This window comes from Moschus berezovskii, chromosome 24 (genome assembly GCF_049115385.1).
Source record: "Moschus berezovskii isolate FMDL1 chromosome 24, NW_MosBer_1.0, whole genome shotgun sequence".
Taxonomy (NCBI): domain Eukaryota; kingdom Metazoa; phylum Chordata; class Mammalia; order Artiodactyla; family Moschidae; genus Moschus; species Moschus berezovskii.
Window position 1 is genome coordinate 11796942 of NC_142483.1, and position 20599 is coordinate 11817540.

Below are 20599 nucleotides of genomic sequence, written 5' to 3' on the forward strand. Positions count from 1 at the left end.
GGCCAACTGCTTAAGGCTAAGGAACCCACAGAGGGATGGAGCTGGGAGTTGAACACAGACAAGAGTCTGCCTTCACTCTGAGAACAGGGCTGCAGATGGCTACTCCACGTCTGAGAATTAGATAGGAAAAGGCACAGAACTGCCTGGGACCAGAATTCAGTAGGGCGGTGGTTGGTCTTAGGGAATCACTGTTAGTCCTGAGAAAGGATGGATGGAATGGTGCGGGAACGGGGAGAAGAGGCAGACGGGAGTACTGCTTCTCCCCATCAGAGATGGGCTCTAGAGTAGAGGGCAGAGAACCTACAGCCTCCAGGGTCCCCAAGGAGCAAGGAGAGCGGGGCAGCCTGAGAGTCCCAGTGCCAGGTAGCCAAGTCCAGAGCCTCTGACCCAAGTGCGGGGGACAGAGAAGGAGCACAGTGTCGCCGGTGTGTGGGGTCAGAATGAAGTCTCGCCTCCTGAGCCTGTGGCTGGTTGCCCAGAGGTTTCTGGAAGTGGATGATTTCCTCTAAGGGTCAGGCTGGGCCATCTCTTTGGCTGGGCACTCCCATCTGCCCAACCAAACTGGACCAACACCCAGAAGTAGAGAAAGGCTTCCACGGAGAGCTGAAACCCTTAGATATAGTCCCAGCCTCGTTTCTCCCAGCTCCCTTAATCTCCCTGGGGTGGGGCACTGGATCAGAGGCAGAAGGCCAGCAGGTCAGCCCTGTTCTCCACCTGCTGGCTGTGTGACCTGGGCGAGTTCCTTCACCATCCTGAATTTCTGTCCAATGTATGTGGCTAATCACTACATGGCCTAGAGGGCTTCTTCGTGGGGACCAGGCCCCACATCTGAGCAGAGTTGTTACTTGTTCATGTAGTGTCATCCTCCCAGCCTTCTTACTGCCCCAGTCTACCCAGCCCCACTGCTCTAGGCCTTGCTCACTGGCTCTCTCCTCCTCCCTCCACTGTCCCAGCTCCCCCCTCTTTTGGTCAGAATGAGCAGAATAGGCCCTTAAATGCCTGCACAGCCAGGGAGAAATGAAGGTCCTTGCCTTGGCTGATAATCACATAATTGGTAACAGTGGTATTCTAATAACGCTCGGCTGGGACTCTGACTCCCAACCCACATACCTCCCTTGTCTCCCTCTTGCCTCTAGCCTCCCTCACCCCCAAATTCCCTCCTCCACACTGGGCTCCTCTAGCCTTCTCCGTGAGGCCCTCAGCCTGGCTGTTCCATCAGAGCAGTATCTCCTTGATGCCAGTTCCCAGCTCCCAGGTGGGTTCCCTCCTTCCCGCCACACTGGTCACAGTCTGTAATGGTCCCTTTCCTAGGGTGTGTCCTCAGCAGCCCAGGGCAGGGAGAGAGGCTCCTTCGCACTGTGCATCCAGCACTGGCCAGAGGAGCTGGGCTCAGTCGGGTTCCTTCGCTCCACCCTATGTCATCACCCCATCACTGCTCCATCACCTCAGGGGGCCTGCTCAGGCCTGACATGCAGGCCAGGGCTGGGAGCTGAGGACAAGCTCTGGGGAACCACCTCTGGACCAGTCTGATCCTTCCCCTAGCCCTCCACCCCAGACCCTCCTCCAGAGGCTGAGGGTAAAAGCCCAGCGTGTGGGTTAGAGAGCAGGGAATCATTACATCTGGTTCCCTTTGCAACCCAAACCTCATTTGCTGAGTGGCCCTGAGCAAGTCCTCTCCTCTCTCCAGGTCTTAGTCAGCTGGGCTCTAAAATGGGTTAGGGCTACAGACACACACTCAGATGTCTGCACGGCCAGACAGCCCACACTGCTTGGACACCACATGTCCTCAGGATTGGGAACCGACTGGAGGGAGCGCTGGTGGAAAAGTGGAGACAGCAGGTCCTGCCTGGGCCAGCCCAGGGGTTCCAGGCCTGCAGGGTCCTCAAGAGAAGCTAAAAATCCGAGTTTCAGTTTAACAATCTCCGGACTGCTACATCTTGCCAACTAACTCACCTTTTTAAAAGCACTGTGTAGGTGACACAGAACTTGTCTGGGCCAGTTTGTGGGTGCTAGGCTGGAAGACTAGATTCTGGGGTCCTCTTGGGCTCTCTGGGAAGATAAGTGTTTGCTTTTGGGGGCATTTCTTGCTCTCTTTCAACAAGGGTGTGGGGTGTTGTTCCTTGTGGACCACCCTAGACCTGCCTCCTGGAGCATTTGATGGCTTTGCTCCACTGTGGCCCCTTCTCCCCCTAGTCAATAGGAGCCCACCCCCTGCCCCACAGACGGCTTCACAAACCCAGGCCCAGGCCTGCCCCAGGTAAGCCAGAGCCTGGAGGGACCAGAACAAGGCAAGTGGTGGGGGCTTCAGAACCCTCCTGTCCTAGCCAATCCCCAAATTCCTATCATAATTCCTGGGCCCAATCACTATAAACCCTGGAGCTCGTGTTTCCAACCCTCCAGGGCAGAGCTGAGCTGTTTCCAGAACCTCTAGCCCATCTACAAGGCTGGCCCCTCACCCACCATTCTTCATATAGGCACCAACACCGCAACAGGCACTGCAGGCCCAAGGCCAAGGCTACACTGAGCAGCAGCAGCACAGGCTGAAGGTTTTGCCTGTCTTCAAAACTGTCCCACGTCCACTGAGGTCTCCTCAAGAGGAAGGTTGGCAAGATTTCTCACCTGGCTGGCAGATGTGGAAACTGAGGCCCAGAGGAAAGCACGAAGCTTGCTCAAGGTCCCTGGGCTTCGTGATCCTTATAGAGGGGCCCTGCTAAAAATAGCTCCTCGGACACAGTGGAAAATGATGTGAAGATGACGCAGACAGGGGAGTCGGGGAGGCTGGGTCCTAGCGTCATTCCCAGAATGAAGCCTGACCTTGCCTGAACTACGGCGGCTTGGGCTCCCCTGCCCAGGACCAGGGTGATAAGATGAGTGTTTTACACCACAGCTCTGAGGAGGGAGGCAAGACAGTAGTGAGGGGGAGAAAAGAGAGGGAAGGAAAAAGCAGAGGGAGAGAGAGGAGAGCAAGAAGGCTGAGCTCAGGAGAGGGGTCTCAACTCTGTCAAAATGGGGCCCACCCACTGAGACAGAGGGGCACTCTCACTTCACAGATGCAAAAACTGAGGCTTAGGGCATGGGGTAATTTGCCCAAGACCCCAAAATCGAAAAGTAGCACATTCAAGATCAGAATTCATGGCTTTAGCCTTTGTACTATTAGCAAGGTCTCAGAGACTTTCATGGTGCTCTAGTGGTTAAGAATCCACTTTCCAGGGCTTCCCTGGTGGCTCAGTGGTAAGAATCCGCCTGCCAATGCAAGAGACGTAGGTTCAATCCCTGGTGTGGGAAGATCCCACATGCCTTGGAGCAACTAAGCCCGTGCGCCACCACCCAGGAGCTGCAACTACCGAGCCCATGTAGTACAACTTCTGAAACCTGCATCCCTAGAGCCTATGCTTTATAACAAGAAAAGCCACTGCAATGAGAAGCCCACGTACCACAACTAGAGAGTAGACCTTACTCGCTACAACTAGAAAAAGCCCACGCAGCAATGAAGACTTAGCACAGCCAATAAATGAGAATCTGCCTTCTAATGCAGAGGACATGGGTGCAATCCCTGGTCGGGGAACTAAGATCCCACGTGGCACAGGACAACTAAGCCTTCATACTGCAATGAAGACTTACTGCCATCAAAACTTTTAAAAGTAAATACATAAAGTTCTTAAAAAAAAAAAAACAAGATCTCAATCTGGAAAACACTCGGGCAGCATTTCCCAAGATGTGGCCTCAAGCTACCCTATTCCCACATTACCAGGAGGGAGGCCTGGTTAAGACGCAGATTCCTGGGTCTGATTATTTCAGTCCTCATACCAGGAAGCTATGTGGCTCTGTTGTGGCCTTTCTCATCTAACTACCTAGCTGCATTCCTGCAGCCCAGCTATTCAAGCTAACTCACACTGCCCTCCAGGACAGAGCTGGGTTTTCCCACTCTGTGCCTCACCCACCAGTCTCGCAGTCCCACAGACACCCACCCCTCCAGCCAGTACCTTTCTTCTGGAAGCCTTCCTCGTGGCTGGGATTCCCCTCTCCTCCAGTGCCTGTTGGAAATAGCCTCCTCCTCCATCTGGAATTATTTACAACATTCTATTTCACTTTCTGTGGGAGTCTTCTGTTTCCTAACCTTTCCTTCTATTAAACAGGAAATTCCCAGAGGGCTGGAAACTTGTTGGTTTAAACAATAAGCCTCTGAAATCCATGACTTCACCTGACCCTCTGCCAAACACAAGTGGCAAGGCTGGGAGAGCTTTACAAGGAGGAATAGAGCCTTAGAGAGGTTGTGGCCTACCTGAGACCAAATAAGATCGAGCTGAGGTTAGAACCCATGTCCAGCTCCTATATTCAGTTCTTCCAGCTTCTGCTTTGCCTCTGATCACTCAAACAGCCCCGCAAGGTAGGCAGGATGGAGAGTATGATCCCACTGCTCAGATAGGGAAAGTGAGGCCCAGGGATGGGCAAAGTGCTCAGTACCATGTTTACTCTGTCCTGGCTGCACTTGAGTCTGATCTTTTCACTTACATTCTCTCCAGCTGTTGGGCACTTCCCAGGGCCCCTCAGCAGGATGGGGCAGAGTTGAGCCCTAGATTCCCAGGCAAAGCCCTCATTTTGGACTCCTGAACTGGCCCCAGTGCCACTTCAGACCCTGGTGCCTCCTCTGCAGGTTAACTTCCTTCACCTGTCTGGCAGCTGGCTGGAGACTCAGAGAGAGGCAACTGGGAAGTACTGGACAAACCCTGACCACCATCACTCTAGACTTTGTCCCTCCAATTAACGCCCAGCTGAGGAAGGAGCTACCTGGGCAGCCCTTTCCTCAGGAGAGGGGAGAGCAACCCTGAGCCTTGTGCAGGCCCAGCACAACCAAGCCCAAGTTAAGCTGGGAAGGGTGTGAAGCAAGGAGGCCACACTGGCGTTCCTGACAGGGCTTTGCCAAGTTGAACCCTACAGGTGTGGTCTGGGGGAGACTCAAAGGACGTAGAGCCAGTTCAACTCTGGGAGAAAGCCCGGAGTCACCCAGTTGGTGCCCAGACCGGGCGGCCAGCAAGGGACTCTGGACAGCCCACAGTGGAAAATAAAAATAATCAATATATGCCAAACCCCAACTATGGGTCAGACCCCATGCTTTCACTGTCGGCCCCCCTCAGTGCATAGTGTGTGGGTACCATCCAGCCCTGTTCCTTGTGCTCCTTCTCTGCATCAGGTTAAGTCCCTTTATCTCAGACCACAAAATGCAACAGCTAGGTCTCCTTCCGCTTCTGCTCCTAGAATCCCTCCCTCCAGGTCCCTGGGAATCACCTCTAGGAACACACCATGCTTAAGTCAGCCCAGTCCCATCTCCTCCGGGAAGCCTCCCCTGTCCCTTCCTTTCCCCCACTCCCACCCACATAAAAACAAGCCTGGTGGGTCAGATACTGCTTAAGACCCTGGTTTGGGGCTCCTAGTTTCCCCTCTCCCCTCTATACCCAAGGCACCTATTTTTATAGTCGTATAACCCCTCAGGTCTGAACCCCTCAGTTGCCCGAGAGGTGCTTCCCCCCAACTCTGCCCTTTTATGCCCCACAAATGGTTCTGAAGCATGTGGATACTTGGTGGGGAAACGGCAAGGTGGTGCAGGATGAAGGTATCCGCTCACAGCCCTGCACTTGATCCCTGCTACAGGCAGTCCCAGTAAACCCCTCTCCACCAAGTCAAAGTCCAAGGAGCGCCTCCTCGCCTCGCCCCGCCCTCCCCGCGGCACGCCTGCGCAAAGGCCGCACTCGCCCATGGCGCATGCGCAGCTGCCCATCTGGGTGTATATTAGGACGACAGGGATCGCGGCCTGAGGATTCTCGCAGACAAGGGCAAGGCTTGGTTCGACGCTTCCACTTGGGTACCTGCGGCCTCCGCCACCTCCGCCGAGTTCCCCGCGCAGGTGAGGACCCCGCGCTCTGCGTGTGGCGCAGCCGGGGTCAACCCGACACCCGCCTGTCCTGCCTGCCGGCGCCCCGCTGCCCTAGCCATTCGGACCCCATCCCCCACCGCACTGATCACCCGCCACCTCGGGGTCAACATTTTTTGTGCCCGATCTCCTACCACATCTGCCCCTTCCGCCATTCCCCATTTAACCGACTGCTTTCGAATGGCCATTCCCCATTTAACCGACTGCTTTCGAATTCCTGTCTTAGACACCTCGTTAATCTTGAGTCCTAGACACTTCCTCCCCCACCTCTACCCGTAACTTCAGCCCTCCCCTGCCCAGGACCACCGCTTTCCGCCAGACCCAAGGCCCTCGTTTTTTAACCCTTGCTTCTTCCCAGTTAGTCCAAGCGGCATTTCCCCTTGTACCCTTGGCCTTCTGTACGCCTCTCCTTTCTCAGTTATGCCCAGTTCATTGAACTGTAGGGGTATACCCTCGGGGAAATCCTGGCCACAGAAACCCAGGGTTGGGCTGGATGCCTTCTTGAGAGTTTTGGGAGTGTGCGGGGACCAGGAGAAGATCAGGATCCCTAAGAGCCCTCTCTGCCTGGATGGATGAGAGTGGCTTCTTCCCTGGCCTCACTTCACCACCTGGGTGGGTGCCAAGGTGTCTTATCTGTACTGTGTATCTTCCTCAAGGAGCCTCTGACTTCCCAAACCTGTTCCTGACTTGTCCCTCATGTCCCAACCCCTTGGTTATTAATCATCATTATTTACAGTATTTGGTAAAGTAGCTTTGCAGGTGCCTTTGTAGGTACCTGGGGAATGAAGAAGATGGTGATCTGGGTTGCGTGTGGTAACCACTTCTTAGTCCCTCATCAGTGCTGTCCTTAGACATTTTTGAGTGAGACTCGTTAGTATCCCAGGGTACCCTTGCTGCAAACTTCAGGTGTCAATCCAGTGACCTTGGGGTGGTATTTGCACGAATATTAACAGTGTTGGTGTCACTCCTCATCTTTGTGCAGGATCAGTGTACCTCCGGGAGATGGAGACTGTTGTTCGTCGCTGCCCATTCTTATCCCGAGTGCCTCAAGCCTTTCTGCAGAAGGCAGGCAAATCTCTATTGTTCTATGCCCAAAACTGCCCTAAGATGATGGAAACTGGGGCCAAGCCAGCCCCTCGGGCCCTATCCACTTCAGCAGTACTCTGCCAGCAGGTCACAGAAACCCCTCCAGCTAATGACAGTAAGTGTCCTTAGCAATGAAGTAGAGGGTGGTGGGTTGTCTGCATTCATTACAAGACCCTGGAAGCAGTTCTTGTGCACAGTGCTGATGAGGGTCACGCTGCGGGGGTTACTATGTGCCAGGCTCAGTTCTTTGCATCGATTACCTCATGGAATCATCATCCTAACCCCACAAAGTAGGCACTTTTAGTTTTCACATCTTTAAAGGTGAAACAGTGGCCAGTGTCCCACCTTGTGGATTGCATGTTGGTATCTGTTGGGAGTTTGTCAGTGCCTCACTCATGTAAACCGAAGAATCTTTGGAATCTTTCTGTAAAGATGGAATTTAGAAGGCTGTAACTTCTAAAGTTGGGATTTCTTTTTTCTTTTTTTTCCTTGCCTTTGCTATGTTGCCTGACCTGTGCCTTTTGCCCTCAACTGCTTTCTCTGTGCTATGCCTTCCCAAATTCCTGCTAATTACTTAGGCAGTCACCCTTTTTTTTATTTGGATATACCAAGGTCTTAGTTGCGACATGTGAAATCTAGTTCCTTGACCAGGGATCAGTCCCAAGCCTCCAGCATTGGGGAGCAGAGTCTCAGCCACTAGACCATAAGGGAACTCTCAGACAGTCACTTACCTTATACTTTATCTTTTTGTCTGGCTCCAGACCATGTGGGCTATCCCAGACTAAACCATCTTCAAAGTCAACTCTGTTAGTTGCTCAGTTCGGTCCGACTCTTTACGACCCCATGGGCTATAGCCTGTCACACTCCTCTGTCCACAGGATTCTCCAGGCAAGAGTACTGGAGTGGCTTGCCATTTCCTTCTCCAGGCAGATTCTGTAGCATCTGAGCCACCAGGGAAGTCCAGAAAGTCCAACTGTGCCTGAGTGCTTTTCAGTTGTGTTAGGCTACACTGAGGTATCTGCTAAGTCTCTTCAGTTGTGAGGTATCTAGCAACCCCTGAATCTCACGGGCTTAACACACAAAAGATTTCTATCTTATTCATACAAGGTAGGTCATCTTGTTCACACTTTGGGTCATCGGGGCCATTCTCTTCTAAGCAGTGACCTGGGGTTCACACTTTGGTGTCCTATAGCTTTACCTCTGAAATAGATGGCTTTTGGGTCACTATTGCATGAGGGGAAAGTGAGAAGGTCTCAAATCAGCTAATCTTTTAAAAACTTTTCATAACAGTACATTTCAATTTTGAACAACAATAATCAATGAGGGCCAATTTTGTTTCACTTGTGTCCCCATTTACTGTGTCAACTCCCACTGTACTATTTTGAAACTGGTTCCAGAAATTTCCTCTGTAAATATCAGTATTGTACCTTTAAAAGATGAGTTCTAAAACCACCATCACAGTACCATTATCACATCTAAAAGATGATGTAGTTTCCTAATATCATCGGATACTCACTGATCCCCACCAGCTCTTGGGTATTTTAGCCAGGAAGCAACACTAACATCTATTGGCCAGAACTAGTAACAGAGCTCCAACTAAATGCAAGCATGCTGTCCTTATTCTTTTTACATTTTTTTTTTAACTGTGGCACAGTACATATAAAACTTCCCATTGCAACCACTTTTAAGTATACAGTAGTATTAAGAAGATTCATATTGCTCTGCAGCCATCACTACCAGGCAATGTCCAGAAGTCTTTTCATTGTCCCAGACTGAAACTGTGGCAACTCAATCCTAACTCCCCCCCCCCCCCATTTTCCTCCCCCAGGGCCTGGCAGACATGATTGAACTTTCTCTCTCTGACTACTCTAGCAATGTCACTTAAGTGGAACATACAGAATTTGTTAAAGTAGTAATTTTTTTTTAACACATATAGCATTGTATATTAATTTTTAAATTTTGTTTTTAATAAAGAGATCAGAGACTTAGTTCTAGTCTGTCTTTTCCAGGAGAGAATTCAACTTTTCAGATTTCCACTTAATTCTGGGGAATAATTAACCCTACAGGCTTGTTAGGTATGTTCTTTGGGTGTGAACTTGTAAGAAAAGAATGGTTTTTTCTTTTAGTAGAAAGGATTTAATCCCGTGTAGGATCTTTTTCCCTCCTTACCACTGTTTAGGAATTAGTTACGGCTTTTTTTACTGAGCAATGAAAACCCTGTTTCACCAGTCTGTCCTCGCCAGAGATTCCTCTTGTATTCCTGGTTGAGTAAAATGTGACTTGTCCACTCGACAGACTATCATGTAACCGTCCAGATGACACTCAAAATATTTACTGGCTTATACAGATCTTTATAATGAAAAGGGCATATTAAAACAAGCATATAGGTGGCTCAGCTGGGGAAGAATCTGCCTGCAATGGGGGAGACCTGAGTTCGATCCCTGGGTTGGGAAGATCCCCTGGAGAAGGGAACAGCTACCCACTTCCGTATTCTGGCCCGGAGAATTCCATGGACTACACAGTCCATGGTGTCACAAAGAGTCAGGCATGACTAAGCGACTTTCACTTCAACAACGTACAGAAAAAGTAAAACTTTTTCTAAACCTGCACAAAAGGGGAAAAGACAGTTAATATGCTAAGTTGTCTGCAGTGGTTATGGCGGGGGGTTGTTTGTTTTCTGGTTTTCTGGTGTTTTTGTTTTGCCACACCGCATAGCATGTGCAACTTCCCCAACCAGGGAATGAACCTGTGCCACCTGTAGTGGAATTGTGGAGTCTTAGTCACTAGACCACCAGGGAAGTCCTGAAATGGTGATTTTTTTTTTTTAATGGTTATGTTTTGAATGATAGAACTCAATTTTTCTGGACTTCCTACAATGAATATGTATTTAATGACTTTTATAGTGAATGAAATGAACTTGAAAGCAATTTTTTTGGCCATGTCACATGGCATACGAGATCGTAGTTCCCTGATCAGGGATTGAACTTGTGTCCTCCTGTAATGGAAATGCAGAGTCCTAACCACTGGACTGCCAGGAAAGTCCCATTTCTGGGGTTTTTTTTTACTTTCCTTTTAGAAGATTTTAATAAAAACTGTATTACTGTATGGAGACATCTTACCCAAGTTATAGGAGAGCCTGGCCTATGACTCACAGGAGTATCTCAGGATGAAGAAAGACTTCCAGAAAGAAGATGAACACTTTGCTCAAGGGGAGAGGGAAGTCTAGGAAATTAATTCCCAGCCAGCTATGTTAAGTCATGAACTTCTTTGAGCCATTTAGAGAAAACTGACAGTTTATATGTTAAGCAACAGCATGCTTCTTTTGGTCAAGAATCTAAACCAATGTTTTTGGTTTAGAAAATATAAGCAGAGTTGTATGGAAGTTGTATGACCACTTCCAGTTACCTTCAAGAGTGTGTCCTCTCATGAAATATACTCAGTGTACTTGGGGCAGATTTACTAAAAATAATCCAACTCAAGAATGCTGGGCTGTCTAGAACTAGAAAGTACTACTTTGGGGATCGATAAGTGATAGGTACTGTGGGTTTGAGCAGTAGGTACTGTGCCAGTTAACTCTTCACAGGAGCATTGTTTCCAGTGAGACAGACGAGAAAGCAGTTGAATTTGCAGAACCCAGTAAGAATAAACTGGTGTTTGGATCCTGAGGTAGGGGAAGTATACAGTGTGTCTTTGAGGCAACAAGAAAAAGAAACAAGTTGGCCTTTGTGTCCCGAGCGGCCAGATCTGATGCTTCAGTTTTTCCGTTTCCCCCCTCAGAGGACAAAACCGCCAAAGCCGAGGTGCAGCAGGTTCCTGACGGATCGCAGCAGGCTCCTGATGGATCCCAGCAGACTGAAGATGGCACGCAGCTTCCGTCTGGACACCCTTCCCTTGCCTCGAGCCAGGGCACTGGGAGCAAGTGCCCTTTCCTGGCAGCCGAGATGAGCCAGGGCGGCAGCAGCGTCTTCCGCAAAGCCAGCCTGGCGCTTCAGGAAGACGTGCAGGAGATGCATGCCGTGAGGGAAGGTAAACATGACAGGGACCCTCACGAGAAGGAAGAGGTCCTTCGGCTCCTCAGACCCTCAGATTTGTCTGAGCTACTACTAGGGGCGTATTTGTGTCAGCATCTTCCTCTTTTAGGGCCAAGGAGAAAGGTCATCCAGATAGGGGGCTGTGTGGTAAAATGTGGGAATTTCTTTTCTCTTTGTGTTGTATAGGGTGTGACCAGCTTTTACAGTAACTAATTTCTGAAAATACCCCGCAGGCATAAACTGTTCACTGGGTGCCCTGTGTTTCTTTCCCATCATCTGGTGGGATAAAGGAAAACACAGTGTCACTGCAGTTAGTGCTGGTCTTAGGACTCCCAAGCTGTCTCAGGGGTGGTAGCTGTGTGGTGGCCTTTATTCCATTTGTGACTGTATCCATGGAACACACAAGGTCCCTCAAACCTCGCCAGCAAAAATGATCAAATGGCTGGAATTGTTTTCTATGAAGAAAACTGTCTCAGTTAGGGTTGGGGGGTGCAGTGGGGAAGGCATGCTAACCAGCCATGGGGGAAAAATAACACTTCAGTGTTTAATGTTCCTCATAGCTGACTGGTAGCTCTGAAAACAAAACCAAACAGTAACTAAAGAAAAGAGGCTTCATATATTCAGTTACATCTCACTTGGGTTATGAAGGGCTATTTTTATGAACTAGGCAGTAAGCCATCTTTGACAATATGTCTGGAAGGTATTGTGGACTCAGAATAGAACACTGATCCCCTGTGCCTCTTGTTACTTGTATTACAGAGGTTGCCCAAACCTCAGTGAATCCCAGTGTGATTAACGTGAAGACCGAAGGAGGGGAGCTGAATGGACTGTTGAAGAACTTTCAGGATATCATGCGAAAGCAACGACCAGAAGGAGTGTCCCACCTTCTTCAAGATAACTTGCCAAAATGTGAGTCTCCTTGATATTTGCCCAGTGCAAGACAGTTTATAACTTAAACATATATAAGATTAAATATATAATTGCATGGTGAGTTGAGGATTAAAAACCACGTCCCTGGGACTTCCCTGGTGGCCCAGTGGTTAAGTCTTAGCACTCCCAAGGCAGGGGGCCCGAGTTGCATCCCTGGTCAGGTAATAGATCCCACATGCCGCAACTAAAGATCCCTCATACCACAACCAATAGATGGAAGATTCTGCATGCCGCAACTATTAAGACCCAGTGCAGCCAAATTAATTTTAAAAAAACCATGCCCCTTGCTTGATGCAGGTTGGTGCTCTTGTCTATAGTAAATGCCAGTCCTGTTGAGAGCCTGCCTCCTCTCTCTTAGCTCCTACTGTCTGCTCACAGAAAGTGAAAAGTGAAAGTCACTCAGTCATGTCTGACTCTTTGCAACCCCGTGGAGTATACAGTCCATGGAATTCTCCAGACCAGAATAGTAGAGTGGGTAGCCTTTCCCTTCTCCAGGGGATCTTCCTGACCCACAAATCAAACCGGGGTCTCCTGCATTACAGGCGGATTCTTTACCAACTGAGCTATCAGGGTGGGGGTTATGTTAAATGCTTGGCACATACAGTGTCCTTTGAGACATACAGTCTTAAGATGAGGGTGTCAAGAAACTTGCCCAGATGAGTACTTCATTTGTCCAGAGCCTCCCTACTGCCAAGTGACTGAGCTAGGATGGGAACCTAGGTCTTCTACCAAAGCCTAGATGTGCTTTTTAACCATCAGATTGTACCATCTTTTGTTTGGTTTTTAGCTGTTTGCACTTTTCAGTATGATCGTTTCTTTGAGAAGAAAATTGATGAGAAAAAAAATGACCATAGCTATCGAGTTTTCAAAACTGTGAACCGGAAGGCGCAATCCTTCCCCATGGCAGATGACTATTCGGACTCTCTCATCAGCACAAAGCAGGTGTCTGTCTGGTGTAGCAATGACTACCTAGGAATGAGTCGCCACCCACAGGTGTGTGGAGCCGTCATGTAAGTAGCTCTCAGCTTTCAGATACCACTGGCATGACTTAGCAAGACATTGACAATTTACAGGGATTGGATCTTTTATAGGGGAAAATTTTAAAGGCTAAATTTTTAGCCTTTAAAAATATATACACATTAATTTTAGAGGAACTCTAACGTGTAAGTAGTTGATGGAGCCCCTCTTTGTGCAAGGGTTCAAGTTCATGGGCTCATTGACTCTATGTCTGCTCACTTCCTACTTCTCCATAAGCAAGGACCCCTCTTACACCAAGCAGTCTTGCACATACGTGCCCTGCCTTGTAGGTGTGGATGGAGAAATACAAATTGAGCAGCAGTGGGATGGTAGAGCCCATCATTCATGTCCTTCAGGAAGTTTGCCATGGTTAAGGACACCTGAGAGAGTTGCTGGCCAAATTCCCCAAGGAGGCTTGCCAGAGAGAGCCCAGTCTGAGGTTTAGTAACAGAGACAGGCTAAGATTATGGGACTGGTTCACAGATGGTATAACTGACAATCAGTCAAGATGTCCCTCTAGAGCCTGAGGTCATGTTATTGGAGAAAGAAATGTTTGTCAGAAAAGGAACCTTCATAAATTAACTAAACTCAACGAAGACGGGTAAGTGGACCCTTGCTCTTGATCCCCCCAGAGGCATCATCACTATGGTGTTGAGACTCTTTAACACCCAGTCTAGACAGGAAGTGGCTGAAACTTCTGGCCCCACATTCACAGGGAAAGAAGTGCTACATCAACATCAGTGTCAGTCTCCTGGATCCTAGAGGGAGGAACTGTTCTTACAGTATTCAGACCATGAGATTTATTTTCTGCTTTTTTTTTTTTAAAGAGACACTTTGAAACAGCACGGTTCTGGAGCAGGGGGTACTAGAAACATTTCTGGAACTAGTAAATTCCACGTGGACCTGGAGCGGGAACTGGCTGACCTGCACGGAAAAGATGCTGCACTCTTGTTCTCCTCATGTTTTGTGGCCAATGACTCGACCCTCTTCACTCTGGCTAAGATGATGCCAGGTAGGAAGCCTGCTGTGGGTGCCTTAGAATTGTCTGGGTTTCTCAGTAATAACAGGAAGATGACAAAAAAGACTTACTGAAACCACTCAAGAGATACACTAGGAACTGGGAGCATTTGTTCTTGAATTGAGCATGAAGTGTTAACTGAGTTAAGACTTCATGAAGTGTTACATTCTGAGTTCCAGTAGAGCAGGGTAACAAAGAAGAATCAGACTTGCAGGGCTTGTCCTTACACTAACTGCTTCCAGTGTGCTTTGTATTTCAAGAAAATCTTTTGGAGAATTCTCTTAATCATGTGTAGTTATCTTTTGATTGAGTTTGGAGTGAGGCAGCCAGATTTAAAAGCAGATTAACTGTGTGCCACTGGGTTATTTTACATCTATGTGGGGCTTCTCAAAGGAGAAGCACTAGTTAGTTATTTTGCCAGAAAGAAACTGGCATGCAAGGTCTTTTTCCTAAGGGGCAAAGTAGCATTTTCAGGGCAAAGTCCGTTGTCCTTGACTGTTGAGAAAATAATTTGGCTTTGGTACAGATGGGAATAAAGCCCATTTTTGTCTTGTTAGGCTGTGAGATTTACTCTGATGCTGGGAACCATGCCTCTATGATCCAAGGGATTCGAAACAGCGGAGTGCCAAAGTACATCTTCCGCCACAACGATGTCAGCCACCTCCGAGAACTGCTGCAGAGGTCCGACCCTGCCGTCCCCAAGATTGTCGCCTTTGAAACTGTCCACTCAATGGATGGTAAGTCTATCTAGAGGCCAGCCTGAAAACTTTTAATGAAAACAGGCCTGAACTTAAAAGCATGACGTTATTTTTTGTAGTTTCTTTTCTTTTCACTTTCTGCCAGGATTTTGTAGTTCGGGGACACTGTATAGATTTGGGTGATTGTAGATATTCTATTTTGGCTTTTACTAAGCTCCAAATCTCAAAACAGTCCAGAAACTGGGGGAAGTTCATTGCTTTCCCCAATATTAAAAATATCTTAGAAGGTAAGTTATTGTGTTCTGCTGCTGCTGCTAAGTCACTTCCCTTACCAAAACAGAAATCTGTGACAAAGCAAGTGCTTCAGCATGGTCTGTGGTCTCTTCTCCTCAGGGGCAGTGTGCCCGCTGGAAGAGCTGTGTGATGTGGCCCACGAGTTCGGAGCAATTACCTTCGTGGATGAGGTCCACGCAGTGGGGCTCTACGGGCTGCAAGGCGGAGGGATTGGTGATCGGGATGGAGTTATGCCCAAAATGGACATCATTTCTGGAACACTTGGTATGTGTATTTTGTATGGTCTGTAATCCATACTAAAATTAAATTCTGACTCAGTGGTAAAGAATCCACCTGCCAATGCAGGAGATGAGAGTTCCATCCCTAGGTCAGAAAGATCCCCTAGAGGAGGAAATGGCAACCCACTCCAGTATTCTTGCCTAGGAAATCCCATGGACAGAGGAGACTGGGGACTAGTCTATGGTGTTGCAAAAAAGTCAGACAAAACTTAGCAACTAAACAACAAAACCAAGGACTGCTGGTCTAGTGGGTCAGGTGAAGAGGTGGTCTGATAGCATATAAAGCCTGGGTCACTTTTTTGAGCAAGTTTTTATTTTCTCAGTGAGTGGCGCAGCTTAGCAGAATCCCTTGAGTCATGGAGGCCTGGCCGACAGAATCAAAGTAAATCTCGTAGCCTAACATGACGGAAGTACCATTTGTTGCCCTCTGAGCTCATTCCAAACATAGTTGTGGCTCCAGGTAGACACCATGACAATAACTTTTACTCTCTCTGCATCAGATTGTTCCCTTATATTAAAAAGAAATAAAAAGGAAGAATTTTAGTGCTGTTCTCCTGGAGCTACAGGTTCAGGTGCTGTGTTGCGAAGTGCTGAGCTGTGTCCCTAGCACATGGGAACAGTCCAGTTCACCCAGTGTCTTTGTATATCCTCTGCTCCTCCCAGTTGAGCGGCGGCGTCTCTTGGAGCAACTCCAGACTCCGTAGCCCTGCTGCCTGCTGGGTGTAAGTCTTGCCTGTGTAACTCACTATCGGTGTGACCTTGGATTGGTGGTTAACATCTCTGTGCCTCAGTTTTCTCATGGAGGTAACAGTAGACCCCACCTCAGTTTGAAGAACATAAGTGAACAGTATACAGACAGTTGCTATAGGCCTTCTCTTCGTCTATGAAATAAAAATGTCTTCTATATAAATTTGAGAATTTCAGAAGTTAATAAAGCGGTTGGAGACACATGCAGTTACTGGCTAAAATGCCACTTTATAGCCTGCACTTAGTAAAGGAACGGCAAGCAAAAAAGAGTGTCCTTCAGCCCCGTCAAGGGGCATGAGAACGTCATGCAGACCAAGAGAGTCTGGGGCTCTTGGGGCAGAGCCCTGCTAGGAGGAGAACTCTTGTTCAAGTGTCCTGTCCTGATTCCAGCTGTCCTTTTCTTGTAAAGAGCTCTCATGACGTGGGCCCTTTGAAGGTATGGTCCCTGAGAGATGAAAAGGGCTAGAGAGAAAAATTTTCCATTGTGACAGCTTATACCAGTCCAACCACGTGTGGGGTTGAAGCAAGAATGTTAATTACAGAACATAATATTTAAGAACGAGGAGGACTCTTCTGGAGTCCTTAATCTTGAAACCTGAGATACTGATTATATAAGGGAACTTAAGAAGAACTGAAAAATGAGGCCAGCCCTAAATCAACCATAACAGGGTCTGAGTTTTCATGTTTATCCAGCAAACACTCCTTGTTGGAGTTTGTTATTACTTAAGTAGAAATGTAATACCAGTCCTGCCAAAACAAGTTAGTGTCTTTAGCTGGCTGACATTCTGGCCTCAAGGGTAACACTCACAGTGAGCACCCAGCTGGACCCTGTCCAGAGCAGGCACAGTGCAGAGTGCGGGGGATGCAGCCGACCTGGGTGGGCAGGGAGGACACAGGGGAGGTGGCACTCGGTGGTAGGCACGCCGGGACCAGCCACTGGTGCCAGACCTGGAGACATGCACTTTGATCCTGGTCAGACACCAGCTGGGCCATTTGACTTTGGGCAAGATCCTTTCATAACATTCGCAGCTTTTTCCCTTTTGGAAATGGACTGCTGTCCCTTGATTTGAGTCTTAGGACAAACAAAGGAGAGAGAAAGGAGTAAGTGTTCTGAGGCTCTGCAGTGCCTGGCTGTGCACACTTAGGGCAGTCGCTGTAATAAATGAACCTGTCTCCTCCTAGGCAAAGCTATTGGCTGCGTTGGAGGGTACATCGCCAGCACGAGTTCCCTGATCGACACCGTCCGGTCCTATGCAGCAGGCTTCATCTTCACCACCTCCCTGCCGCCCATGCTGCTGGCTGGAGCACTGGAGTCTGTGCGGATCCTGAGGAGTGCTGAGGGCCGGGCACTTCGCCGCCAACATCAGCGCAACGTGAAGCTCATGAGGCAGATGCTGATGGATGCCGGCCTGCCAGTGGTCCACTGCCCCAGTCACATCATCCCTGTTCGGGTAATGACCTCTCTGTGACTGGACTTGCTGGCGGTTGGGCCTCTGCACTTGACCAGGAGATGTTCTGGTTCACGGCTTCCTGAACTTGGGCTGGGCAGGGTGACTGTTGGGGCGAAGGGCTGTAGCCAGTGGCTGTCTGCCATGTTTCTGCCTTTGGCTGACTTCTCAATGAGAATGACGCCTTTGAGCCCAGCAGACTGGAGCAGAGGTTCCTTCTCCAGCGCACTAGCCTTGACAGGGTAAACACAGAGCTTGTGTCTGGGAAGCTCTGGAAGCCGGAGCTTGGCTAGCTCTGAAGTATGGCTTTTTATTCATTTCATTGTGATACAGGTCTTGCTCTGCCTGCTACAAAGGGCAGCCCTGTTGGCGTCAACAGTTGAATTCGTCTGAGTAACAGAGCTGGTATCACCAAAGCTGCCTTCATCCCAAGGGTGCACACATCCACTGCCATCACAATAGGCTCATGGGAGCTCCCGCTTCCCCTCTTTGGAGCCTGGGGGGAGATCGGTGTGAAAGTTACTTCTAATATGGTTTCAGTTCTCTGATCTGTGGTGAACAACCCTTTAAACTGCAGGTGTCGGGGCAGCACTCTGCCTCTCTGCCAGGCTTGCATATGCAGGCCGAGCCCAAGCCACTTGGACACGCATGTGACTAGTCTCTGCTGTCTGGTTCCAGCCTTATCTTCTGTTATTATCAATCTTAGGTGGCAGATGCTGCTAAAAACACGGAGGTCTGTGATGAACTGATGACTAGACATAATATCTACGTCCAAGCAATCAATTACCCCACAGTGCCCCGGGGCGAGGAGCTGCTGCGCATTGCCCCCACGCCCCACCACACGCCGCAGATGATGAGCTACTTTGTGGGTGAGTAGCCAGGAAGCAGCCAGAGCCCCGCGGGAGAGTGGCATGAAACTATCTGCAGCATTTATGATTCAAGCCATTCAGATTTGTCTCTTCTTTTTCCAAGTAATTAAGAATATTCTCAGGTGGTACAGAAGTGTGAAAGACGTTTAGTCGTTTGCTCCACTTCATGGGAAGCACTGAGGGAGCCTGCTGATCCGCTCACTGTTCCCATCCACGCCTCTGTCTGTGTGACTCAGGGACCAGTGGTGGCTGCTGCAGGAGAGATCCCGCTGACAGCCTGAGCCTGCCCGGGCCTCCAGAGCTCAGCCCTGCACTTCTCTCTTCTCTGAAAATTGACTACACACCTAACCCCTTCTGTTCAGCATTTCATATTCTCATAGTTCTGTATAACCCAGTCTTTTTCCCCTGCGTCCACCTGAAGGCAGAGACTGAGGGCTGCTCTGCCTCTGCCTCAGAGGTGTGTTGTTCTCCTGAGCCTCCACTGCCACCCACGGTGGTGTCCCTGCCTCTAGCCTTTAGGGCTGCTCTGCAAGGAATGATCCGTTCCACACATGGAGCCATGTGGGAGCAGCTTCTTCTCTGAAGGGTGTAAAGTAAAGCCAGATCTGGGTTTTCTCTATTTTTTAAGTAACAGCCTATTAAAATAGAATTCACATAAAACAAATTCTAACCTTTCAAAATACACAATTCAGTGGTTTTTAAGCAATGTTGTGCGACCGTCAGCACTCTGATGCCAGAATGTTTTTATCACCTCAGAGAAACTGTACACCACTTAGCAGCCATACCCCAGCCCTGATCCACTTTTTGTCTGTGGACTGGCCTATACATAACATTTTATGCAAACAGAATCGTACAATATATGGCCCTTTATGCCTGGCTTATTTCACAGCACAGTGTATTCAAGGTTTCATCTACATTGTAGCGTGAATCAGCACTTCATTCCTTTTTACTGCCAAATAATTTTCCTCAGTACAGATATACCACATTTTGTTTATCCATCAATTGGCGGATGTTTGGGTTGTTTCCACTTTTTGACTATTATGAAAAAAAGAAAAAAGAATGCTGCTGTGAACACTTGTGTACAAGTTTTTATTGGGGACGTATATTTCCATTTGTCTTGGGTATGTACTTCTGCTAATTTTGAAAAACTTTCTCCTCACAGATAATCTGCTGGCCACATGGAAGCGAGTTGGGCTGGAACTCAAGCCACATTCCTCAGCCGAGTGCAACTTCTGCAGGAGGCCACTGCATTTTGAAATGATGAGCGAAAGAGAGAAATCCTACTTCTCTGGCATGAGCAAGCTGGTGTCTGCTCAGGCCTGAGTGTGCTGTGCCCGCAGTTACTCCACCCATCCCAGGCCACACTGTATCCAGGTAGTCCCTCCACAATTGTCTTTGTATGTGAATTAAATTATATTAATTTTAATTATGGTAAACATGTAGTCCAGAAAATAAATTCTTGTCTAAATCAGGGTTCCTCTTTTTATTGGCTACTGGATCAAAAGGCCATTCGTCCCTTTAAACTCAGTCTGTGCTGCTGAGAAGTGTGAGAATATCCTGGTCCCAGGTAGTGGCTCCAGACCCCACCCAGGACGGCACGGCCTCCCAGAATGCCGGAAGCTAGCATGTCCTGTTTTGAAAATTAGAGTATGATTGTTTTGCAATGTCGCGTTCGTTTCTGCTGTACAACAAAGTGCATCATCTGTACCTACACACATAGCCCTGCCTCTTGACTCCCTCCCACTGCCCCTGCCCGCCCCCAGGCCATCACAGAGCTCGGAGCTGAGCTCCCTGTGTTATGCAGCAGTTCCCACTTGTTGTCTGTTTTACACATGGTAGTAATATGTCGACCCAATCTCCCAACTTGTCCTACCCCCGCTTCCCCTGTGGTGTCCAAATGTCCGTTCTCTGCATCTGCATCTCTGCTCCTGCCCTGCAAACAGGTTCACCTGTACCATTTTTCTAGATTCCACATCCATGTGTTCATATACAATATTTGTTTTTCTCTTTTTGAGTTACTTCACTCCGTATGACAGACTCTAGGTCCATCCACATCACTACAAAAGACTCAGATTTGTTCCTTTTTATGGCTGAGTAATATTCCATTGTATATATGTAATCTTTGACAAAGGCAAGAATATAAAAGGAGAAAATACAGCCTCTTCAATAAGTGGTGCTGGGAAAACTGGACAGCTACATGTAAAAGAATGAAATTAGAATACTTCCTAACACCATACACAAAAATAAACTCAAA

The 20599-nt window shown here is 48.5% G+C and overlaps 2 protein-coding genes across 2 annotated transcripts in view; one reads left to right on the top strand and one right to left on the bottom strand.

Annotated features, from left to right (window-relative positions):
• POC1A (POC1 centriolar protein A) overlaps positions 1 to 4007 on the bottom strand; it is a 98993-nt gene extending 94986 nt beyond the window's left edge. The window contains exon 1 of the mRNA XM_055413960.2: positions 3984 to 4007. The gene's annotated coding sequence lies outside the window, so the exon portion shown is untranslated. The remainder of the gene's footprint in view (positions 1 to 3983) is intronic.
• A 1745-nt stretch (positions 4008 to 5752) lies between these two features.
• ALAS1 (5'-aminolevulinate synthase 1) lies at positions 5753 to 19817 on the top strand. Its single transcript, XM_055413964.2, has 11 exons — positions 5753 to 5902; positions 6912 to 7130; positions 10793 to 11041; positions 11806 to 11955; positions 12764 to 12986; positions 13821 to 14005; positions 14569 to 14748; positions 15103 to 15267; positions 17211 to 17479; positions 18183 to 18345; positions 19508 to 19817. Exons 1-11 carry the CDS (start codon positions 5761 to 5763, stop codon positions 19666 to 19668), a joined length of 2106 nt encoding a protein of 701 aa, XP_055269939.2. The 5' UTR covers positions 5753 to 5760; the 3' UTR covers positions 19669 to 19817.
• Positions 19818 to 20599: the final 782 nt, after the last annotated feature.

Bases quoted from the DNA above. Each gene is read 5' to 3' on its own strand.
- ALAS1 (XM_055413964.2), top strand. From the start codon at position 5,761: ATGCGCAGCTGCCCATCTGGGTGTATATTAGGACGACAGGGATCGCGG. The intron at 12,987-13,820 runs GTAAGTAGCTCT...TTTTTTTTAAAG, and splicing joins CAGGTGTGTGGAGCCGTCAT to AGACACTTTGAAACAGCACG. The intron at 17,480-18,182 runs GTAATGACCTCT...TATCAATCTTAG, and splicing joins GTCACATCATCCCTGTTCGG to GTGGCAGATGCTGCTAAAAA.